The sequence below is a fragment of the Eucalyptus grandis genome, chromosome 8, assembly GCF_016545825.1.
Source record: "Eucalyptus grandis isolate ANBG69807.140 chromosome 8, ASM1654582v1, whole genome shotgun sequence".
NCBI lineage: Eukaryota > Viridiplantae > Streptophyta > Magnoliopsida > Myrtales > Myrtaceae > Eucalyptus > Eucalyptus grandis.
The window spans coordinates 5627627-5644868 of record NC_052619.1 but is presented as its reverse complement, the minus strand read 5'-3'; the positions used below and the strand labels follow the sequence as shown (position 1 = coordinate 5644868).

The following is a 17242-nucleotide window of genomic DNA, read 5'->3' as shown; positions in this document are numbered from 1 at the left end:
TGAACACAAACCCAAAATCAAAAGCATTGTTCGAGGGGATCCTATGGCAGATCTGGAAGACAAGCAACAATTTGGTGTTTCGGGGAAAAGGCCATACCCAAGATCTATCATCAAAGAAGCCACTTCCATCATCCATCTTTATGCGAAATGGCACCCCAAAGAGACTAAAGGTGAGACGCAACCAATGCCAGAGCAGACGCATTGGAGTCTACCATTGTTGAACTCCCTGAACGTCAATAGCTCCTACTGCAGTATGATAATGGAGGGATCGGTCGCTGGAATATGCAGAGATGAACGGGAACCGTCGTCAACGGTTTTGCCAAGTAGATCCAAGCTTCTACAGTGTTGATTGCAAAAACCCTAGCAGTCCGAGAAGCCTTATTGTGGTTGAAGGAAAGATCGTGGAGAAAGGCAAGTACAACCGCACGAGCTAAACTGAACTCTTTTGAACAGTCTCTACACGTGGATATTATCGCAGATAATTCTCAAGCAGTGGAATGTGTGACGGGTTGGCTGGAAATTCCTTGGGCCGCCTGGTCCATAATTGAAGACTCCAGATTATTAATGGGTCAACTACATGGGTTGCTTTAAAACATGAGCCGAGAAATGCAAATCAGCTGTAGACTGGATTATCAAGACCCACCGGATGGATTCTCTACCACTGAATTTTAAAAAGAGTCCCCCCTCTCCACTACGTTTAATTTTATGTCTTGATATTGGAACTTCATTTTATCCCCTTCATCGTTAGCAATGAAAAGTTTATGTTCTGGCCGAAGAAAGAGTAATTGCCTCAAAAAAAAAAGTAATTGCCCTTAGTGACGTTGACGCAGACTTGGTCAACGGCTATACTTATTCCCTCGATCTAGTCAAGGAAGGCAGAGCTCAAGGCGAGCAAAGAGAAAACAGAGGGGAAAGGCAGTTGGCATTCCCAGGGTTGTCTGAAAAGCAGATGGCGTTCCCAGAGTTGTCCGAAGATGAAATCGCTCAAATCATCTCTCTCACCACTCCACAAGATGCTTGTAACATGTCGGCCGTCTCCAGGCACTTCAAATCAATCGCAGATTCAGATTCGGTGTGGACCAAGTTCTTGCCTTCCGACTGCGAGAACCTGATCCCGCATATCTCGCCCAAGAAGTCTCTCTATCGCCATCTCTGCGATCATCCGGTCCCGATCAATGGTCGGAACGTGGTAAGCTCAATTTCCAGAAATCGATGGCTTGTGTCCACCTAGCGTTTGGTTGCTGTAGTCATGGTTAGGGTTCGATTTTGAATGGTTTCGCATAGAGGAGTTTAGAGAAATTTCTACTGCGCATAATCCGAGTGGGTCTTTCTATTCTTCTTTGGTTTCCCAGAGAATTTGGGTATAGTCTGACGGGGTGCCATGTGATTTGATCAGCTATTAAAATGAAGGCCTGGAAGTGGTTATGTCCCGGATGAATTGAGTTTATACTAGTTCAAACATCATTGACGATGTCATAGATTTTAGCAGACATTTTAAGAAATCTTATTCTAAGAAGAAGACAGATGAGGCCTGCATCGAACCAGGATCCATATTAGAAAATTCTCAAAATATAAGATCTGGGTTCCCCACTGTATTTCACTGACTCAAGTATAGAGGGCGTTCGCGTTAACTTCTGTTCGATGGAATTATTTGCGTGTAGCATAACTCGATGCCGGTTGTCGACATATAGCATTACACTCGTTTTTCATTCTATCGATAGGAAAGTCAATTTGCATCTTCATTTGCAACTTGCAAGTGAGTAATCTGCAAATTCGTATGTGTTGTTGAGTAGAGTCTTTCGTTGGACAAGAAGAGTGGACAGAAGTGTTTTACGTTGGGAGCAAGAGACCTGACAATCGCATGGGGAGATAACCAGAACTATTGGGAATGGATCGCCACACCAGAATCCAGGTTTTTGAAAAATTGATTCTGAAAGATGTTTCAGGACACTCTTTGGTAATAATCCTAACGGTGAATCCTCGGACAGGTTTAACGAAGTGGCTCAGCTCCGGTCCGTGTGGTGGTTTCACATCATAGGAAGGATCGAGACCTCTATGCTCTCGTCCGGAACGAATTATGCAGCTTATCTCGTATACCGGTTCAACGGCCACCGGCAGGGATTCGATCGGCCAGTAAAGTCGCACGTCTGTATTGGCAGCGAGGAGCTCGATGAAGGGCGATCCGTGACGCTGGACCCTAGGGAAGGCGAGCCTAGAGCGGTCCGTGAGCGCGCACATGGATGGATGGAGATCGAGATGGGGGAGTTCTACAATGAAAATGGAGACGATGGGACGCTGGTGTGTAGCCTCAGGGAGGTTGTCGAATACAAGCGCGGTCTTGTTGTCGAAGGGATCGAACTTAGGCCTAAAGAAATGCACTAGATCGCAGGATGGACATGTCTTCTTGTCACATGGATGAGGTGATTGCTAATCCATGTAAAGAATTCTAAAAATTACACCAAAAATTGTCCTTTGCTCTAGCAGATCGTGATTGCATACAGTTAGCGGGATTGAGCATATGACCTTCAGTTTTGTTGGAAATCTTAATTTTTAGAGCAGTTTTTTTTTTTTTGGTAATTTTTTTTGTATGCCTTATTTTTATTCTATTTCTTTATTCTTTAAGGCTATATTTGGGAGTCGGGATAAAATTTATCATATTCTACGTTTGTTGTCTACTCAAGATAGAATAAAGTCGGATATAAAAAAAGATATAAATCAGATAAAGTCCTATAATGGTTAGAAATAAGTCCTATAATGGTTAGAAATCTAGACGCTCGAATATTGCCTAAGGTGCTTCAAAGTTTTATGAGAATTGTTTCATGCATGTAGTAATATCCAAAAATTTATTAATTTTAATTGTGGTTTAAAGCTTTTTCTAAAGGAAAGAAAGTCCTTCTTCTTTTTTGTTAGTTATACTCTATTCTTACTTTAACTCTCACTTTTAGACTTTTGCCCCATCTCCTTACAGGGTTAATGACTAGTAATTTTGCAATTCTTCCTTTTTAGTAATTTATAAGTTGATTATTAACTCTATATATTTAAAAGAATTCATTTCTCCTACTTGTTAATTTTGTCGTATTAGTAATTTTGCTCACCTCTTTAAAATTGGGCATCAAGACACAATTTCATTAAGTAAATGATGAGTTTTGCCTTATGAAGGAATAGACTTGAGATGCATTATAAAATCTCGTGATTGGTTATGAACAAATTAATTAGAAATTAATGCAGTAGGAATCCTAAAGTTGGTAACGAAAGCGTAAGTTTTCGAAAAGTGAAATCAAACCTTCAAACTTATTGAAACAATTTAATTAAATTAAACATCCAATTTGTGTAATAGAAAATGCCGACATAACTATTTTAATTGATTTTCGGCGTTAATGTGTCACCACACCTCAAAAAGCTAAAAAAAACTTATAAAGGAAAACAAAAAAAAATGCCAAAAACTTTGAAGAAACATAGAAGTGGCCAAAAATCATTGAAGGGGCCAGCTTTTTTTAAAAAAAAAGAAGAAGGTAAATTGAGAGAGAGGTTTATGGCAATTTCCGCTAGTCAAATCATTAAAAAAGGATTTGCTCAAAAAAAAAAAAATTATACAAAGGGGACTGCATGGCACCAAGTCAGTGAGGTTTAAAATTCAATTATATTTTCTAAAAAAGTTGTGGTGCGGATATATTTTTGGGGGTTGACGCTTGCATTTATCTCTTAATTAATCTCCCGTGGACTTTGGCGTAGACCCAATCAACAGCTTTACTCATTCCCTTTTGATCTTCTGCAGAAAGTCAGTGAAGTCCACGGCAAGAAACGAGAGGACGGAGAGAAAAAGGGACGATGGCATTCTCGAGGCTGCCCGGTGACGTGTTCTATCGGATCATCTCTCTCACAGCCACAACTCCACGAGACGCTTGCAGGGTACGTCTGTCTCCACCTCCTTCAGATCGATCGCAGATTCAGATCAGGTGTGGCTCCAATTCTTGCCGCCCGACCACCGCGACGGTCTCGTCCTCCCTCCGATATCGCGCAAGAAGTCACTCTACCTCCACCTCTGCGACCATCCGATCCCCGTCGGCAGCAACCGGAACATGGTTAGCGCTCGATTACAGTGTGATGCTTTGATCTTCAATGCAACTTTTTTTGGCATAGTGAGTGGGTGTGGTGAATCTGCATAGATAGAGCAGGATTATCTCTAAGGTAAAGCCATTTTACTCTTCTTGGGAGGCTTTTAAGAAGATTGAATTACAAAGGGTATGAAGTGGTCATTGAAGTAATTGACCATGGGAAATGATGAGTGAGGCTATGAACTTGAATCAGGCATGCTCGTTCTTCTTCTTTTTTTGGGTCTGAAAGCATTCTTACAATGTAAATTTTTGTAGACATTATCGGTGCTTGAGATAAATTGACAATAGCTGGATGGTAGAAATATGCCTTAGTTTAGTTTAGTTTTTTTTTAGGTGGGTCGAATGATGTTGTCTAGTTTAGCCTCAGGGAATTTGTCAGATGCAAGCGTGGTCTCGTTGTTGTAAGGGATCGAACTTAGGCCTAAAGAAATGCATTAGATCGCGGGATGGACGTGCCTTTTTGTCGCGTGGATGTGGTGATTGCTAATCCATGTAACGAATTCTAAAAATCGTCTTTTGCTCTAGTAGATGGTGGTTGTATACACTGGGGGATTGAGCGTATGACCTTCAATTTTGTTGGAAATCTTATTTTTTAGAGCAGTTTTTATGCCTTATTTTTGTTTAATATATATATTTTTTGGTCGGTTTATTTTCCTATTTCTTTGCTCTTTCAGTTAATTGCTTCGCAGTTGCTTAAGAATCGTTTCATCCATATAGTAATATCCGAAAATTTATTAATTTTAAATGTGATTTAAAGCTTTTTCTAAAGGAAAGAAAATCCAAATTTATTTTGGGAAGTAATTTTTTCGCACGGATTAGTAATTTTCTTCATTTGAAGCGTAAGTTGGTGATCAGCAATTTTGCCACTTTTTTTTTTATAGTAATTTATAAGTTGATTAGTAACTTTATATGTTTAAAAGAATTCATTTCTCCTATTTGTTAATTTTGTCATATTAGTAATTTTGCTCACCTCTTTGAAATTGGGACTCAAGACACAATTTCGTTAAGTGGAAACGATGAGTTTTGCCTGATGAAGGGATAGCCTTGAGACGCATTATGAAATCTCCTTACTGGTTTTGAACAAATTAATTAATGAAATTAATGCAGTAGAAATCCTAAAATTGATGACGAAAGCATAAACTTTTGAAACCAAAATTTTAAATTGATCTAATTAAATCAAACATCCAAGTTGTATAATAGAAAAATGCCGATGTAGCAATTTCAATTGATTTTCAGCGTTAATTTGTCACCGCACCTCAAAAAGCTTTTTAAAAAAAAAACTTATAAAGGAAAACAAAGAAAAATGCTGAAAACTTAGAAGAAACATAGAAATGGCTAAAAATCATTAAAAATGCCAGTTTTTTTTTTTTAAAGGTAAAATGAGAGAGAGAGGTTTATGGCAATTTCCGTTAGCCAAATTATAGGGAAAATTTCAAAAAAGGACTTGGTGCAATCAGTTTCTTAAATAAAAACCCGAAGTAGACTTTTTTTCAAATATGAACCTAAAATAGCCTTAGTTGTTTCAAATAAGCACCTAAAGTTGCTTTAATTGTTTCAAATAAAGGCTGAAACCTCATTGGCCATCGACTAGCTAAATTTTCTGACTAGTCAAGGGCGTTTTCATCCTTTTTTTTTTTTTTTTCTCTTTTCTTCCTTTTCCTTTTCGGCATCAAATGGTGATTACTATAAAGGTTAATACCTTGAAAAACCCCAAACTGGTACATCTGTGACAAATTTACCCAAACTATTTTTTTGACCACCAAAAATCCCAAACTGGTATACCTTTGACAAATTTACCCCAGACTGGTACACTTGTGACAAATTTACTCTCTGTTAGTTTTCGTTAAATTTTATTATCAAATTATTAAGTTAAATGACACGTAACAGTTGATTAGTATACCAATTTGGGATTTTACGTTCCGTTTGTCACAGTTTACAATTTTTGTGATTTTTTTGTGATATTAATTCAATTTAACGAATGGTGTATTTGTCACAAATTTATTAGTTTATGGTTTTTTGCGGTCGAATAAATTAGCTTTGGGTAAAATTATCATAAATGTACCAGTTTAGGTTTTTTTATGGTCAGTCGGGGTAAATTTATCATAGGTGTACCAATTTGGAGTTTTTCATGGTCAAAAAAATAATTTAGGGTAAATTTGTCATAAGTATACTAGTTTGGGGTTTTTCAAGGTATTAACCCTTACCATAAAAGGCCGGTGAAGACTCTATGACCCTCACTATCCTTTACCAATGGCTAGTGAGGTCGCCCAACCCTCACCGATCATGGCTAAGGCCACCCTCGGCAAATCTAGCGAGTGCCAAACCTCGCAAATGGCCGCGAGGGGCAGCCTCCCCTAAGGCAGGATGGTCTCGACCCTCACCAAGCAAGGCCATTCCTTGCTTGTGGCCTACGTGGACGGCTCTTGCTAGCGAAGGCAACCCTTACCTAGTCCTCTGTGGGCATCGTCGATTGCCGGAAGAAGAACCAAAAAAAAGGAAAGAAAAAGGAAAAAAAAATGACAAATGACAAAAATACCCTTAACTGTTGGAAAGTAGACCATTTTTTAAAACATACATGGTCACTTTAGGCCCTTATTTGAAACGGACCACTTCAAACTTTTATTTAAAACAATATATACTTCAGGTCCTTATTTGATAAAATAATTACACTTCATGTACTTATTTGAAATAAGATCCACTTCATATCATTATTTAAGAAAATGATGAAACTTGAAACCCTTCTTTGGAATATTCTACAAATTATACGAAGATATTGCATTACACCAAGTCAATAATTTTTAAAATTCAATTGTATTTCCTAAAAAAGTTTTGGCGTAGATATTTTTTAGGGTTGGCGCTTTCATTTATCTCTTAATTAATCTCCCGTGGACTTTGGCGTAGACCCAATCAACAGCTTTACTCGTTCCCTTTTGATCTTCTGCAGAAAGTCAGTGAAGTCTACGGCAAGAAACGAGAGGACGGAGAGAAAAAGGGACGATGGCATTCTCGAGGCTGCCCGGCGACGTGATCTCCCGGATCTTCTCTCTTACAACTCCACGAGACGCTTGCAGGGTATCGTCTGTCTCCACCGCCTTCAGATCGATCGCAGATTCAGATCAGGTGTGGCTCCAATTCTTGCCGCCCGACCACTGCGACGGTGTGGTCCTCCCTCCGATATCGCCCAAGAAGTCACTCTACCTCCACCTCTGCGACCATCCGATCCCCGTCGGCGGCAACCGGAACATGGTTAGCGCTCGATTACAGTGTGATGCTTTGATCTTCAATGCAACTTTTTTGGGCATAGTTGAGTGGGTGTGGTGAATCTGCATAGATAGAGCAGGATTATCTCTAAGGTAAAGCCATTTTACTCTTCTTGGGAGGCTTTTAAGAAGATTGAATTACAAAGGGTATGAAGTGGTCATCGAAGTAATTGACCATGGGAAATGATGAGTGAGGCTATGAACTTAGATCAGGTATGCTCGTTTTTTTTGGTGGGTCCGAAAGATCGAGCATTCTTACAATGTAAATTTTTGTAGACATTATCGGTGCTTGAGATAAATTGACAATAGCTGGAGTGTATAAATATCCCTTAGTTTAGTTTAGTTTTTTTTTTTTTTTGGTGGGTCGAATGATGTTGTCTAGTTTAGAAGCAATTCCCATGAACAGATGTTGGTGAGCCCCAGAGCGAAGTGAGGTTCGTACAAGATTATACTGAACATTATTAGGATTTCTTCACTGAATTTCACTGACCAAAATGCATGAACTGAGAACAGCCTGATTGTAGAATAATCCTGTAGTTTTCTTTTTCTTGATTGAATAATATTGTCTAGTATGAAAGCAAGGCCTGTTGACAAATCTTGGGGACCCTCAGATTGAACCGAGGTTTGTACAGGATTATACTAAACATTATTAGGATTTTGTCACTGAATTTCACTGACCAAAGTACAATGGGCGTCTGCTAAATTTCTTTTCTGCTGCAGCCGTGACGATGCTATGGACGCATTCCGCTCTAGCCGTCTTGTGAGGCTGTGAAGTATCCTAACTTGTTTGTGCGCACTGAATTGAGTTTATACTAGTTCAAACATCATTGACGATGTCATAGGTTTTAGCAGACATTTTGAGAAATCTTATTCTAAGAAGAAGACAGATGAGGCCTGCATCGAACCAGGGTCCATATGAGAAAATTCTTGAAATATAAGATTGGGGTTCTCCACTGAATTTCACTGACTCAAGTATAGAGGGCGTTCGCGTAACTTCTGTTCGATGGAATTGTTTGCATGTAGCATAACTCGATGCCGATTGTCGACATATAGCATTACACTCGTTTTTCATTCACTCGATAGGAAAGTCAATTTGCATCTTCATTTGCGACTTGCAAGTGAGTAATCTGCAAATTCGTATATGTTGTCGAGTAGAGTCTTTCGTTGGACAAGAAGAGTGGAAAGAAGTGTTTTATGTTGGGAGCAAGAGACCTGACAATCGCATGGGGAGATGACCGGAACTATTGGGAATGGATCGCCACACCAGAATCCAGGTTTTTGAAAAATTGATTCTGAAAGATGTTTCGGGACACTCTTTGGTAATAATCCTAACGGTGAATCCTCGGACAGGTTTAACGAAGTGGCTCAGCTCCAGTACGTGTGGTGGTTTCACATCATAGGAAGGATCGAGACCTCAATGCTCTCGTCTGGAACGAATTATGCAGCTTATCTCGTATTCCGGTTCGAAGGCCACCAGGAGGGATTCGATTGGCCAGTAGAGTCGCACGTCTGTATCGGCAGCGAGGAGCTCGATGAAGGGCGATCCGTGACGCTGGACCCTAGGGAAGGCGAGCCTAGAGCGGTCCGTGAGCGCGCGCACGGATGGATGGAGATCGAGCTGGGGGAGTTCCGCAATGAAAATGGAGACGATGGGACGCTGGTGTGTAGCCTCAGGGAGGTTGTCAGTTACAAGAGCGGTCTTGTTGTTGAAGGGATCGAGCTTAGGCCTCAAGAAATGCACTAGATCGCAGGATGGACATGTCTTTTTGCCACATGGATGAGCTGATTGCTAATCCATGTAAAGAATTCTAAAAGTTACACCAAAAACTGTCCTTTGCTCTAGCTGATCGTGATTGCATACAGCTAGCGGGATTGAGCATATGACCTTCAGTTTTGTTGGAAATCTTAATTTTTAGAGCAGTTTTTTTTTTTTTTTTTTTGGTAATTTTTTTTGTATGCCTTATTTTTATTCTATTTCTTTATTCTTTAAGACTGTATTTGAGAGTCGGGATAAAATTTATCATATTCTGTGTTTGTTGTCTACTCAATATAGAATAAAGTCGAATATAAAAAAGAAGAAGATATAAATCGGATAAAGTCCTATCATGATTAGAAATTTAGACGATCAAATATAGCTTAAGATGCTTCAAAGTTTCGTGAGAATTGTTTCATGCATGTAGTAATATCCAAAAATTTATTAATTTTAATTGTGGTTTAAAGCTTTTTCTAAAGGAAAGAAAGTCTTTTTTTTTTTTTTGTTAGTCATACTCTGTCCTATTCTAATTCTCACTTTCAGACTTTTGTCTCGCCTCCTTACAAGGTTAATGACTAGTAATTTTGCAACTCTTCCTATCTAGTAATTTATAAGTTGATTATTAATCTATATATTTAAAAGAATTCATTTCTCCTACTTGTTAATTTTGTCGTATTAGTAATTTTGCTCACCTCTTTAAAATTGGACATCAAGACACAATTTTGTTAAGTAAATGATGAGTTTTGCCTGATGAAGGAATAGACCTGAGATGCATTATAAAATCTCGTGATTGGTTATGGACAAATTAATTAGAAATTAATGCAGTAGAAATCTTAAAGTTGGTAACGAAAGGGTAAAGCTTTTTACAAGTGAAAGCAAACCTTCAAACCTATCGAATCAATTCAATTAAATCAAGCATCCAATTTGTGCATTTTAATTGATTTTCAGCGTTAATGTGTCACCACACCTCAAAAAGCACCCAAAAAAAAAAAAAACTTATAAAGGAAAACAAAGAAAAATGCAGAAAACTAACATAGAAGTGGCTAAAAACCATTAAAGGGGCCAACTTTCTTTTCTTTTTGAAGAAAAAAAAGGTAAATTGAGAGAGGTTTATGGCAATTTCCGCCAGTCAAATTATACAAAGGGGACTGCGTGGCACCAAGTCGGCGAGTTTTAAAATTTAATTATATTTTCTAAAAAAAAGTTGTGGTGAGGATTTTTTGGGGGGTTGGCGCATGCATTTATCTCTTAATCAATCTCCCATTGACTTTGGCATGGACCCAATCGACAGCTTTATCTTTTGATCTTCCTTAGAAAGCCAGCGAAATCCAGGGCAAGAAACGAGAGGACGGAGAGGAAAAGGGATGTGGGGCTTCTCGCTTCTGGGCAACGAAGTGATCTCTCGGATCATCTTTCTCGCAGCCACAACTCCACGAGACGCTTGCAGGGTAGCGTGTGTCTCCCCCGTCTTCAGATCGATCGCAGATTCAGATGAGGTGTGGCGCCAATTCTTGCCGCCCGACCACCGCGACGGTGTCGTCCTCCCTCAGATATCGAGCAAGAAGTCACTCTACCTCCACCTCTGCCGGAACCGGAACATGGTTAGCGCTCGATTACAGTGTGATGCTTTGATCTTCAATGCAACTTTTTTTTGGCATAGTTGAGTGGGTGTGGTGAATCTGCATAGATAGAGCAGGATTATCTCTAAGGTAAAGCCATTTTACTCTTCTTGGGAGGCTTTTAAGAAGATTGAATTATGAAGTGGTCATTGAAGTAATTGACCATGGGAAACGATGAGTGAGGCTATGAACTTAGATCAGGCATGCTCGTTTTTGTTTTTTTTTTTTTTTTGGGTCCGAAAGTATTGTAAATTTTTGTAGACATTATCGGTGCTTGAGATAAATTGACAAGAGCTGGATGGTAGAAATATGCCTTAGTTTAGTTTAGTTTTTCTTTTTGGTGGGTCGAATGATGTTGTCTAGTTTAGAAGCAATTTCCATGAACAAATGTTGGTGAGCCCCAGAGCAAACTGAGGTTCGCAAAAGATTATACTGACTATTATTAGGATTTCTTCACTGAATTTCACTGACCAAAATGCATAAACTGATAACAGCCCGATTGTAGAATAATCCTGTAGTTTTCTCTTTTTTTTTTATTGAATAATACTGTCTAGTATGAAAGCAAGGCCTCTTGACAAATCTTGAGGACCCTCAGATTGAACAGAGGTTTGTACAAGATTAAACTAAACATTATTAGGATTTTGTCACTGAATTTCACCGACCAAAGTACAATGGACGCCTGCAAAATTTCTTTTCTGCTGCAGCCGATGCTATGGATGCATTCCGCTCTAGCTGTCTTGTGAGGCTGTGAAGTGTCCCGGCTTGTTTGTGCGTCCTGAAGTATAGAGGACGTCTATGAAGACAAACTTTCTTTTTCGCAATACTCCCCCCTCCCCCTCGATTAACATCGAATTACTAGTATTAAATCTCTAATTATCTATGACATCATGCTGTCTTGTTGATCTCCTCATTGGATAAGAAGAGTGGAAAGAAATGCTTTATGATCGGGGCAAGGGAGCTGGCCATTGACCAGCGTTACTGGACATGGATTGCTGAACCAAATTCCAGGTCCTTTACGCTTCTCCCTTTTATCTTCTATCATCAAGTTAAATTAAACATACACTACTTTTCTCCACTCTCGCATGCCTAGAATTTCATTTTCACTTATATCGTTTGAAATTATTGATCTATGAAAATTGCTTTTGTTGTCGACTGAATTCTACGTCTGACCATTTTCATGGACAATGAAATAATTAAGAAATATGTTCTTTAAATCATTCATTTTACAAACAAATAGCTCTTTCTGCATGAATAACCTTCTTGATCCATCAATGTGCTTTTCCATTGCTCTTCTTTCTAACAGGTTCGGTCAAGTGCCTCAGCTCTTGTGCGTTGACCAGTTTCACATTGTAGGAAGAATGGAAATGAAAATGCTCTCGACCGAAACAAGGTACGCGGCTTACCTCGTCTTCCGATTTGGAGAGTATAGAGGTGGATTTGATGGGCCTGCGGAGTCGCGCGTGTCAATCGAAAGCCACGGGCACAGAGAATGGTCAACCGTGATCCTTGACCCCCGGGAAGGGGAGCCCCGGTCGATGAGGGAGCATGGAGATGGGTGGCTGGAGATCAAGATGGGGGAGTTCTACAACGAGAACGGAGACGACGGAATTCTAGAATGCAGTCTTAAGGAGGTCGTTAATAAGACCAGGAAGTACGGTCTCGTTGTTGCAGGGATCCAAATTAGGCCTAAAGAGATGTACTAAACACAGGCTGAAAATGTGTCTTTTGACTCAGGATTGTTAAATATAAAGGAACTGAGTCTTCTCAATCATCAGTTACTATAAATTCAGCAGATAGAGAAAGAACACGTGAGGAAAAACAAAAGACAGAAAAGCAACAAAGAGCTGGTGATCAACGGTGGAGAACTCGTGGTGAAGACACACTTGGATTGACATCAATGAAGAAGAAGCCTGAGATGAAGATTGACATGGATCGCCAAGTTATAACAGATCTAAACTAGCACGTGTGTGGTTATTCAGCTGAAAGTGGGAAAAACAAATGAAGAAACAGTTAGTTGAATTCTGTTTTTCTTTTATGAGCTGTATTCTGTTTTCCGTTCTTTAAGTAGTCTTCTTCCTCCTTGATGAAGGCTGAGCATATATAGAAAGAGTAGAGAGAAGAAATAAAGAGAGAGAAAGCTTAGAGAGCAATCATCAATGGATGCTCTGCAATTGTGTAGCTGATACATGCTGTGATAGAGAAATAGAAACAGGGGATGTAAAACAGAGGATTTTGTATTCAAAAGCTGTCATTGATCACAGAAGCTTTGTTCTACAATCATGTTGATATAGAGTAATTCGAAGTATTTCTTTTGCTTTCGCTGTATCCTGATTCATTTCTTCATCTTCATCTTCACATGGTATCAGAGCTTAGTATCCTGGAGAAATCATCTTGCTGCTGCGCATTTAACCTTGGATTTCTCATAAGGTTTTCATCTAGCAGGCGATCATATCTGCCAGAGGGATCTATTCAGTAGCTATTCATTAGATCGAGAAAGAAGAAGCTGAAGTTGCAGCAGATTGCAATATCACGGTAATTGTGTTAGTTCTTTATAACACTATTGCTATCTCCTTCTTCAAAGCTGAGAAAATACAACAATGGCAGTAAGAGCACCAAAGTATCCCTTTCCTATACATGTGAATATCTCTAACTTTGTCACAATTAAGCTTGCCGAAGGCAATTTCCTCTTGTGGCAAGCTCAGATCCAAAGGTTTTACGAAAAGCCAAGAACTCTTTGGCTTTATTAATGGTGATATTACATCACCTCCTTGAATGCTGCAAAATGTAGTTGAAGGATGTGAGACTGAAGCTGTAAATCCAGACTATATTGACTGGACAAAAAATGATAAGCTGGTTTCTTCATGGATAAGTGGAGCTGTCTCGGAGAATATACTGAGCTTAATAATTGGTTTAGAAACATCTTATGAAGTGTGGCAGACACTTCTGAATCGTTTCACACAAAAATCAGCAGCTAGAGAATTCGAATTAAGGGGAAAACTTCAAGCCTGTCAAAAACATGATAGAGCTCTTTCAGTCTATCTTCGAGAATACAAGTACATATGTGATCAGTTAAATGCTATAGGAAACCTGTGGATGATATAACCAAGCTATTTGGTGTGTTGGAAGGGCTAGGAGCTGAGTATGAAAATTTCCGAACAACAATATACTGTCTAAAGCCTCAACCTGAGTATGATGAGGTAATTGCACAATTAGAGAGGTTTGAGTCAAGAATGCAGAACTATTCCAGGACCCAATTTAACTCCAATATGGCTTACTTTGGGCAAAGACACCCTCAAGCACAGTTTAAAGAAACAACTAATGGAGAGTACATATCTCAAAATTCAGGTTTTGCAGCTCAAAGAGGTAATTACAGAGGAGGCCGTAGCTATGGTAGGGGACGTTTTCTTAATAACAGGGGCCGAGGATTTAGATACCCTAGAGACAATTTAGGTTATAGATCTAACAATACCAGCTATATGCAAGAAAATCAGAGAACCAAACCTTATCAAAATTCTTCTGATTCTGGTTTCACCTCAGGATTTCATCCCTATGCTGGCCCATCACAGAGATATCAAGAAGTGAAGTCTTACCCTTCTAATCTAACTCTTTCCAAGAGTATGCAGGATGAGAAGGCAACTAGTAACATAAAATTAGAGTGTCAAATCTGCAAGAAACTAGGTCATGATGCTTTACTGCTGGTATAGATTTGATAACTCGTATCAAGCTGAGGAGATACCAACAGCTTTGGCAGCTATACATCTTGAAGATGTCAAAGGCAGCGAGTGGTATCCAGATACTAGTGCAACTGCACATATCACAGCTAATTCCAGTATACTTCATAACTCTTCTAAATATACTGGATATGATACTGTCATGATTGGTGATGGATCACACACATGCATTACATGTACTGGCGATACATTGCTACATACTGGAAAGAGTTTGTTGCCACTAAATGATGTCCTAATTGTCCTTGATATAAAGAAAAATCTTTTGTCAGTATCCAAGTTAACAGATGATTATCCTTGCTCATTTGTTTTTGACAAATTTGGTGTATATATAAAGGACAACTGGACCAACACAACTTTGCTGCTCGGAAGGAAAACTAAAGGACTATACCAAGTGAATTCACAAACGACACAAGCCTTTTTAGCCCAAAAACACAGAGCAATAGAAAAGGACACATGGCATCAAAGATTAGCACACACCAATTTGAATATCTTGAAGTATTTGCAGAATCAAAAACTCATTCAATGTAGCAGTAGAATGCTGAATGTATGTAGTAGTTGTCAAGTTGCTAAGGCTGTAGCTTTACCATTTCCATCATCCGAATCTGTAATAACTATGCCCCTACAGAAAATTCATTGTGATATATGGGGTCCATCACCTGTGATTTCATTTCAGAATTTCAAATACTATGTTCTGTTTGTGGATAACTTCTCTCGATTTAGTTGGGTATATCCATTGAAATTGAAGTCAGACTTTTATAAGATTTTTGTTCTGTTTCAAAAGCAAGTAGAGAACCAATTTGAGTAAAAAATCAAGATCTTTCAATGTGATGGTGGAGGAGAATTTATTAGCCACAGATTTCAAGCTCACTTACAAGACTGTGGTATCAAACAGAATCTCTCTTGTCCTTATACACCTGCTCAGAATGGTATCTCTGAGAGAAAACATTGACATATTGTTGAATTAGGTCTTGCCATGTTATATCATGGCAAAGTTCCTCTGAAATATTGGGTTGATACTTTTATTACAGCTAACTATGTCATCAATCTACTTCCAACACCAAAATTGCAAATGCAATCACCTTACAGAAAGCTGTATCACCAAGAACCAACTTATGATCATCTATCCATGCTTATGACCCTATGCTCAGCACAAGTTTGATCCAAGATCTCTCACTTGTGTGTTCATTGGCTATAGTGAACACCATAATGCTACAGATGTCTTGTACCCTCAATAGGTCAAGTATATATCAGTAGACATGTGAAGTTTGATGAGAAGTTTTTCCCTTTTACTAAGCCGTGCCTAACAAAGTATGCATCTCTCACAACACTATATCAGTTATGGGCAGAAGAAATACAATTAAAAGAGTCAGCAAGCAATAAAACAGCTTCTACTATACCTTCTACTTCTTCTCAGACATGTGCAGCCCATCTGCAGCTCAATGAAGACAATATAGCAATAAATTCACAGTCTTCAACAGAAATTGCTGTACCCTATACTGCTCAATCACTACAACCAGCAATAACACAAGAATATGTCATTTCTACAACAACACCACACAATGAAGTATCTTCACCTATACAATATGAACACATGTCTACTACTAATACATCAATACCCTATAATACAAGTATTGGATCTGAACATATTATCCCTTCTCATATATCACAAGGGGTCATTTCCAGTCTCTCAACACAAGAAGCAACTTCCAGTCATCCAATGTAGACTCGATCCAAATCTGGAATTATCAAGCCTAATCCTAGGTATGCATGTCTTGCTGTCTATGAGGTACCTTCTGAACCAAAGTCAATTAAATCAGCATTGGTACATGAAGGTTGGCATAAAGCAATAACAGAAGAAATTGATGCATTATATCAAAATAAAACCTGGGACTTAACTCCTCGAACTAAATACATGAATGTAATTGGCTGCAAGTGGGTCTTTAAAACGAAACTTGCCTCTGATGGTAGCCTTGATAGATTGAAAGCTCGTTTAGTTGCTAAAGGCTTTCATCAGGAAGAAGGAATTGACTTCACAGAGACTTTCAGTCCAGTAATCAAGCATGCCACCATTAGAATAGTTCTATCTGTAGCAAAGATGAGACAGTGGCCTATTCATCAACTTGATGTTAAGAATGCATTTTTACATGGCACACTTAATGAAACAGTCCACATGGAGCAGCCTCCTGGCTTTCAAGATCCACAGAAACCTTCTCATGTATGTTTACTCAGAAAGTCACTTTATGGTATTCGACAAGCTCCTCAAGCATGGTTTGATAAGTTCAGTGATTTTTTACTGGCATATGGATTCTTTTGCAGCTCCACAGATCCATCTTTATTCATATATCATCATAAACAAGATACCATTCTTCTACTGTTATATGTTGATGGCATTGTCTTAACTGGAAGTTCCTCTCAACTATTCTCTGGTTTGATTCATTCTCTCAGTCTCAAGTTTCACATGAAAGATCTTGGCCCACTACATTACTTCCTTGGCATCGAAGTCAAACAAAATTCTAATCATTTATTCTTGTGTTAGACCAAATATGCTAGTGATCTTCTCACTCGAGCTCAAATGTCTGAATGTAAACCAATTTCCACTCCTCTGCCATTAAGACCTCTCATTCTGCAAAATGATTATGCTTCTTTATCCAATCCTACTGAGTACCGCAGCCTGGTTGGTGCTCTTCAGTATCTCACTTTAACACGCCCTGACATTGCCTATGCTATCAATTTACTCTGTCAAAAATTACAGACACCAACTATT

General features: G+C 38.9%; 2 protein-coding genes across 4 annotated transcripts; both read left to right on the top strand.

Annotated features, from left to right (window-relative positions):
* The first annotated feature begins 867 nt into the window (after positions 1–867).
* LOC120287724 (F-box protein PP2-B11-like) lies at positions 868–13052 on the top strand. Of its 3 annotated transcripts, XM_039301023.1 has the most exons (4): positions 868–1189; positions 1794–1912; positions 1989–2367; positions 12442–13052. In XM_039301023.1, exons 1-4 carry the CDS (start codon positions 950–952, stop codon positions 12448–12450), a joined length of 747 nt encoding a protein of 248 aa, XP_039156957.1. In that variant the 5' UTR covers positions 868–949; the 3' UTR covers positions 12451–13052. The 3 variants fall into 3 exon arrangements, with proteins under 3 accessions (XP_039156957.1, XP_039156956.1, XP_039156955.1); XM_039301022.1 differs by lacking the exons at positions 1794–1912; positions 1989–2367; positions 12442–13052 and adding exons at positions 8531–8649; positions 8726–9295 and having other exon boundaries at positions 869–1189; XM_039301021.1 differs by lacking the exons at positions 868–1189; positions 1794–1912; positions 1989–2367; positions 12442–13052 and adding exons at positions 7012–7361; positions 8531–8649; positions 8726–9295.
* LOC120287725 (F-box protein PP2-B11-like) lies at positions 10225–13024 on the top strand. Its single transcript, XM_039301025.1, has 3 exons — positions 10225–10729; positions 11667–11755; positions 12051–13024. The coding sequence occupies exons 1-3, from the start codon at positions 10493–10495 to the stop codon at positions 12448–12450; spliced, it is 726 nt and encodes a 241-aa protein (XP_039156959.1). The 5' UTR covers positions 10225–10492; the 3' UTR covers positions 12451–13024.
* Positions 13053–17242: the final 4190 nt, after the last annotated feature.

What these genes read in the sequence shown, in the direction of transcription:
- LOC120287724 (XM_039301021.1), top strand. Translation starts at nt 7,113, where the DNA reads ATGGCATTCTCGAGGCTGCCCGGCGACGTGATCTCCCGGATCTTCTCT. An exon ending in TCGGCGGCAACCGGAACATG is followed by an intron (nt 7,362 to 8,530) that starts GTTAGCGCTCGA and finishes GTTGTCGAGTAG; the next exon opens with AGTCTTTCGTTGGACAAGAA. An exon ending in ATCGCCACACCAGAATCCAG is followed by an intron (nt 8,650 to 8,725) that starts GTTTTTGAAAAA and finishes ATCCTCGGACAG; the next exon opens with GTTTAACGAAGTGGCTCAGC.
- LOC120287725 (XM_039301025.1), top strand. Translation starts at nt 10,493, where the DNA reads ATGTGGGGCTTCTCGCTTCTGGGCAACGAAGTGATCTCTCGGATCATC. An exon ending in TCTGCCGGAACCGGAACATG is followed by an intron (nt 10,730 to 11,666) that starts GTTAGCGCTCGA and finishes TCATTGGATAAG; the next exon opens with AAGAGTGGAAAGAAATGCTT. An exon ending in ATTGCTGAACCAAATTCCAG is followed by an intron (nt 11,756 to 12,050) that starts GTCCTTTACGCT and finishes TCTTTCTAACAG; the next exon opens with GTTCGGTCAAGTGCCTCAGC.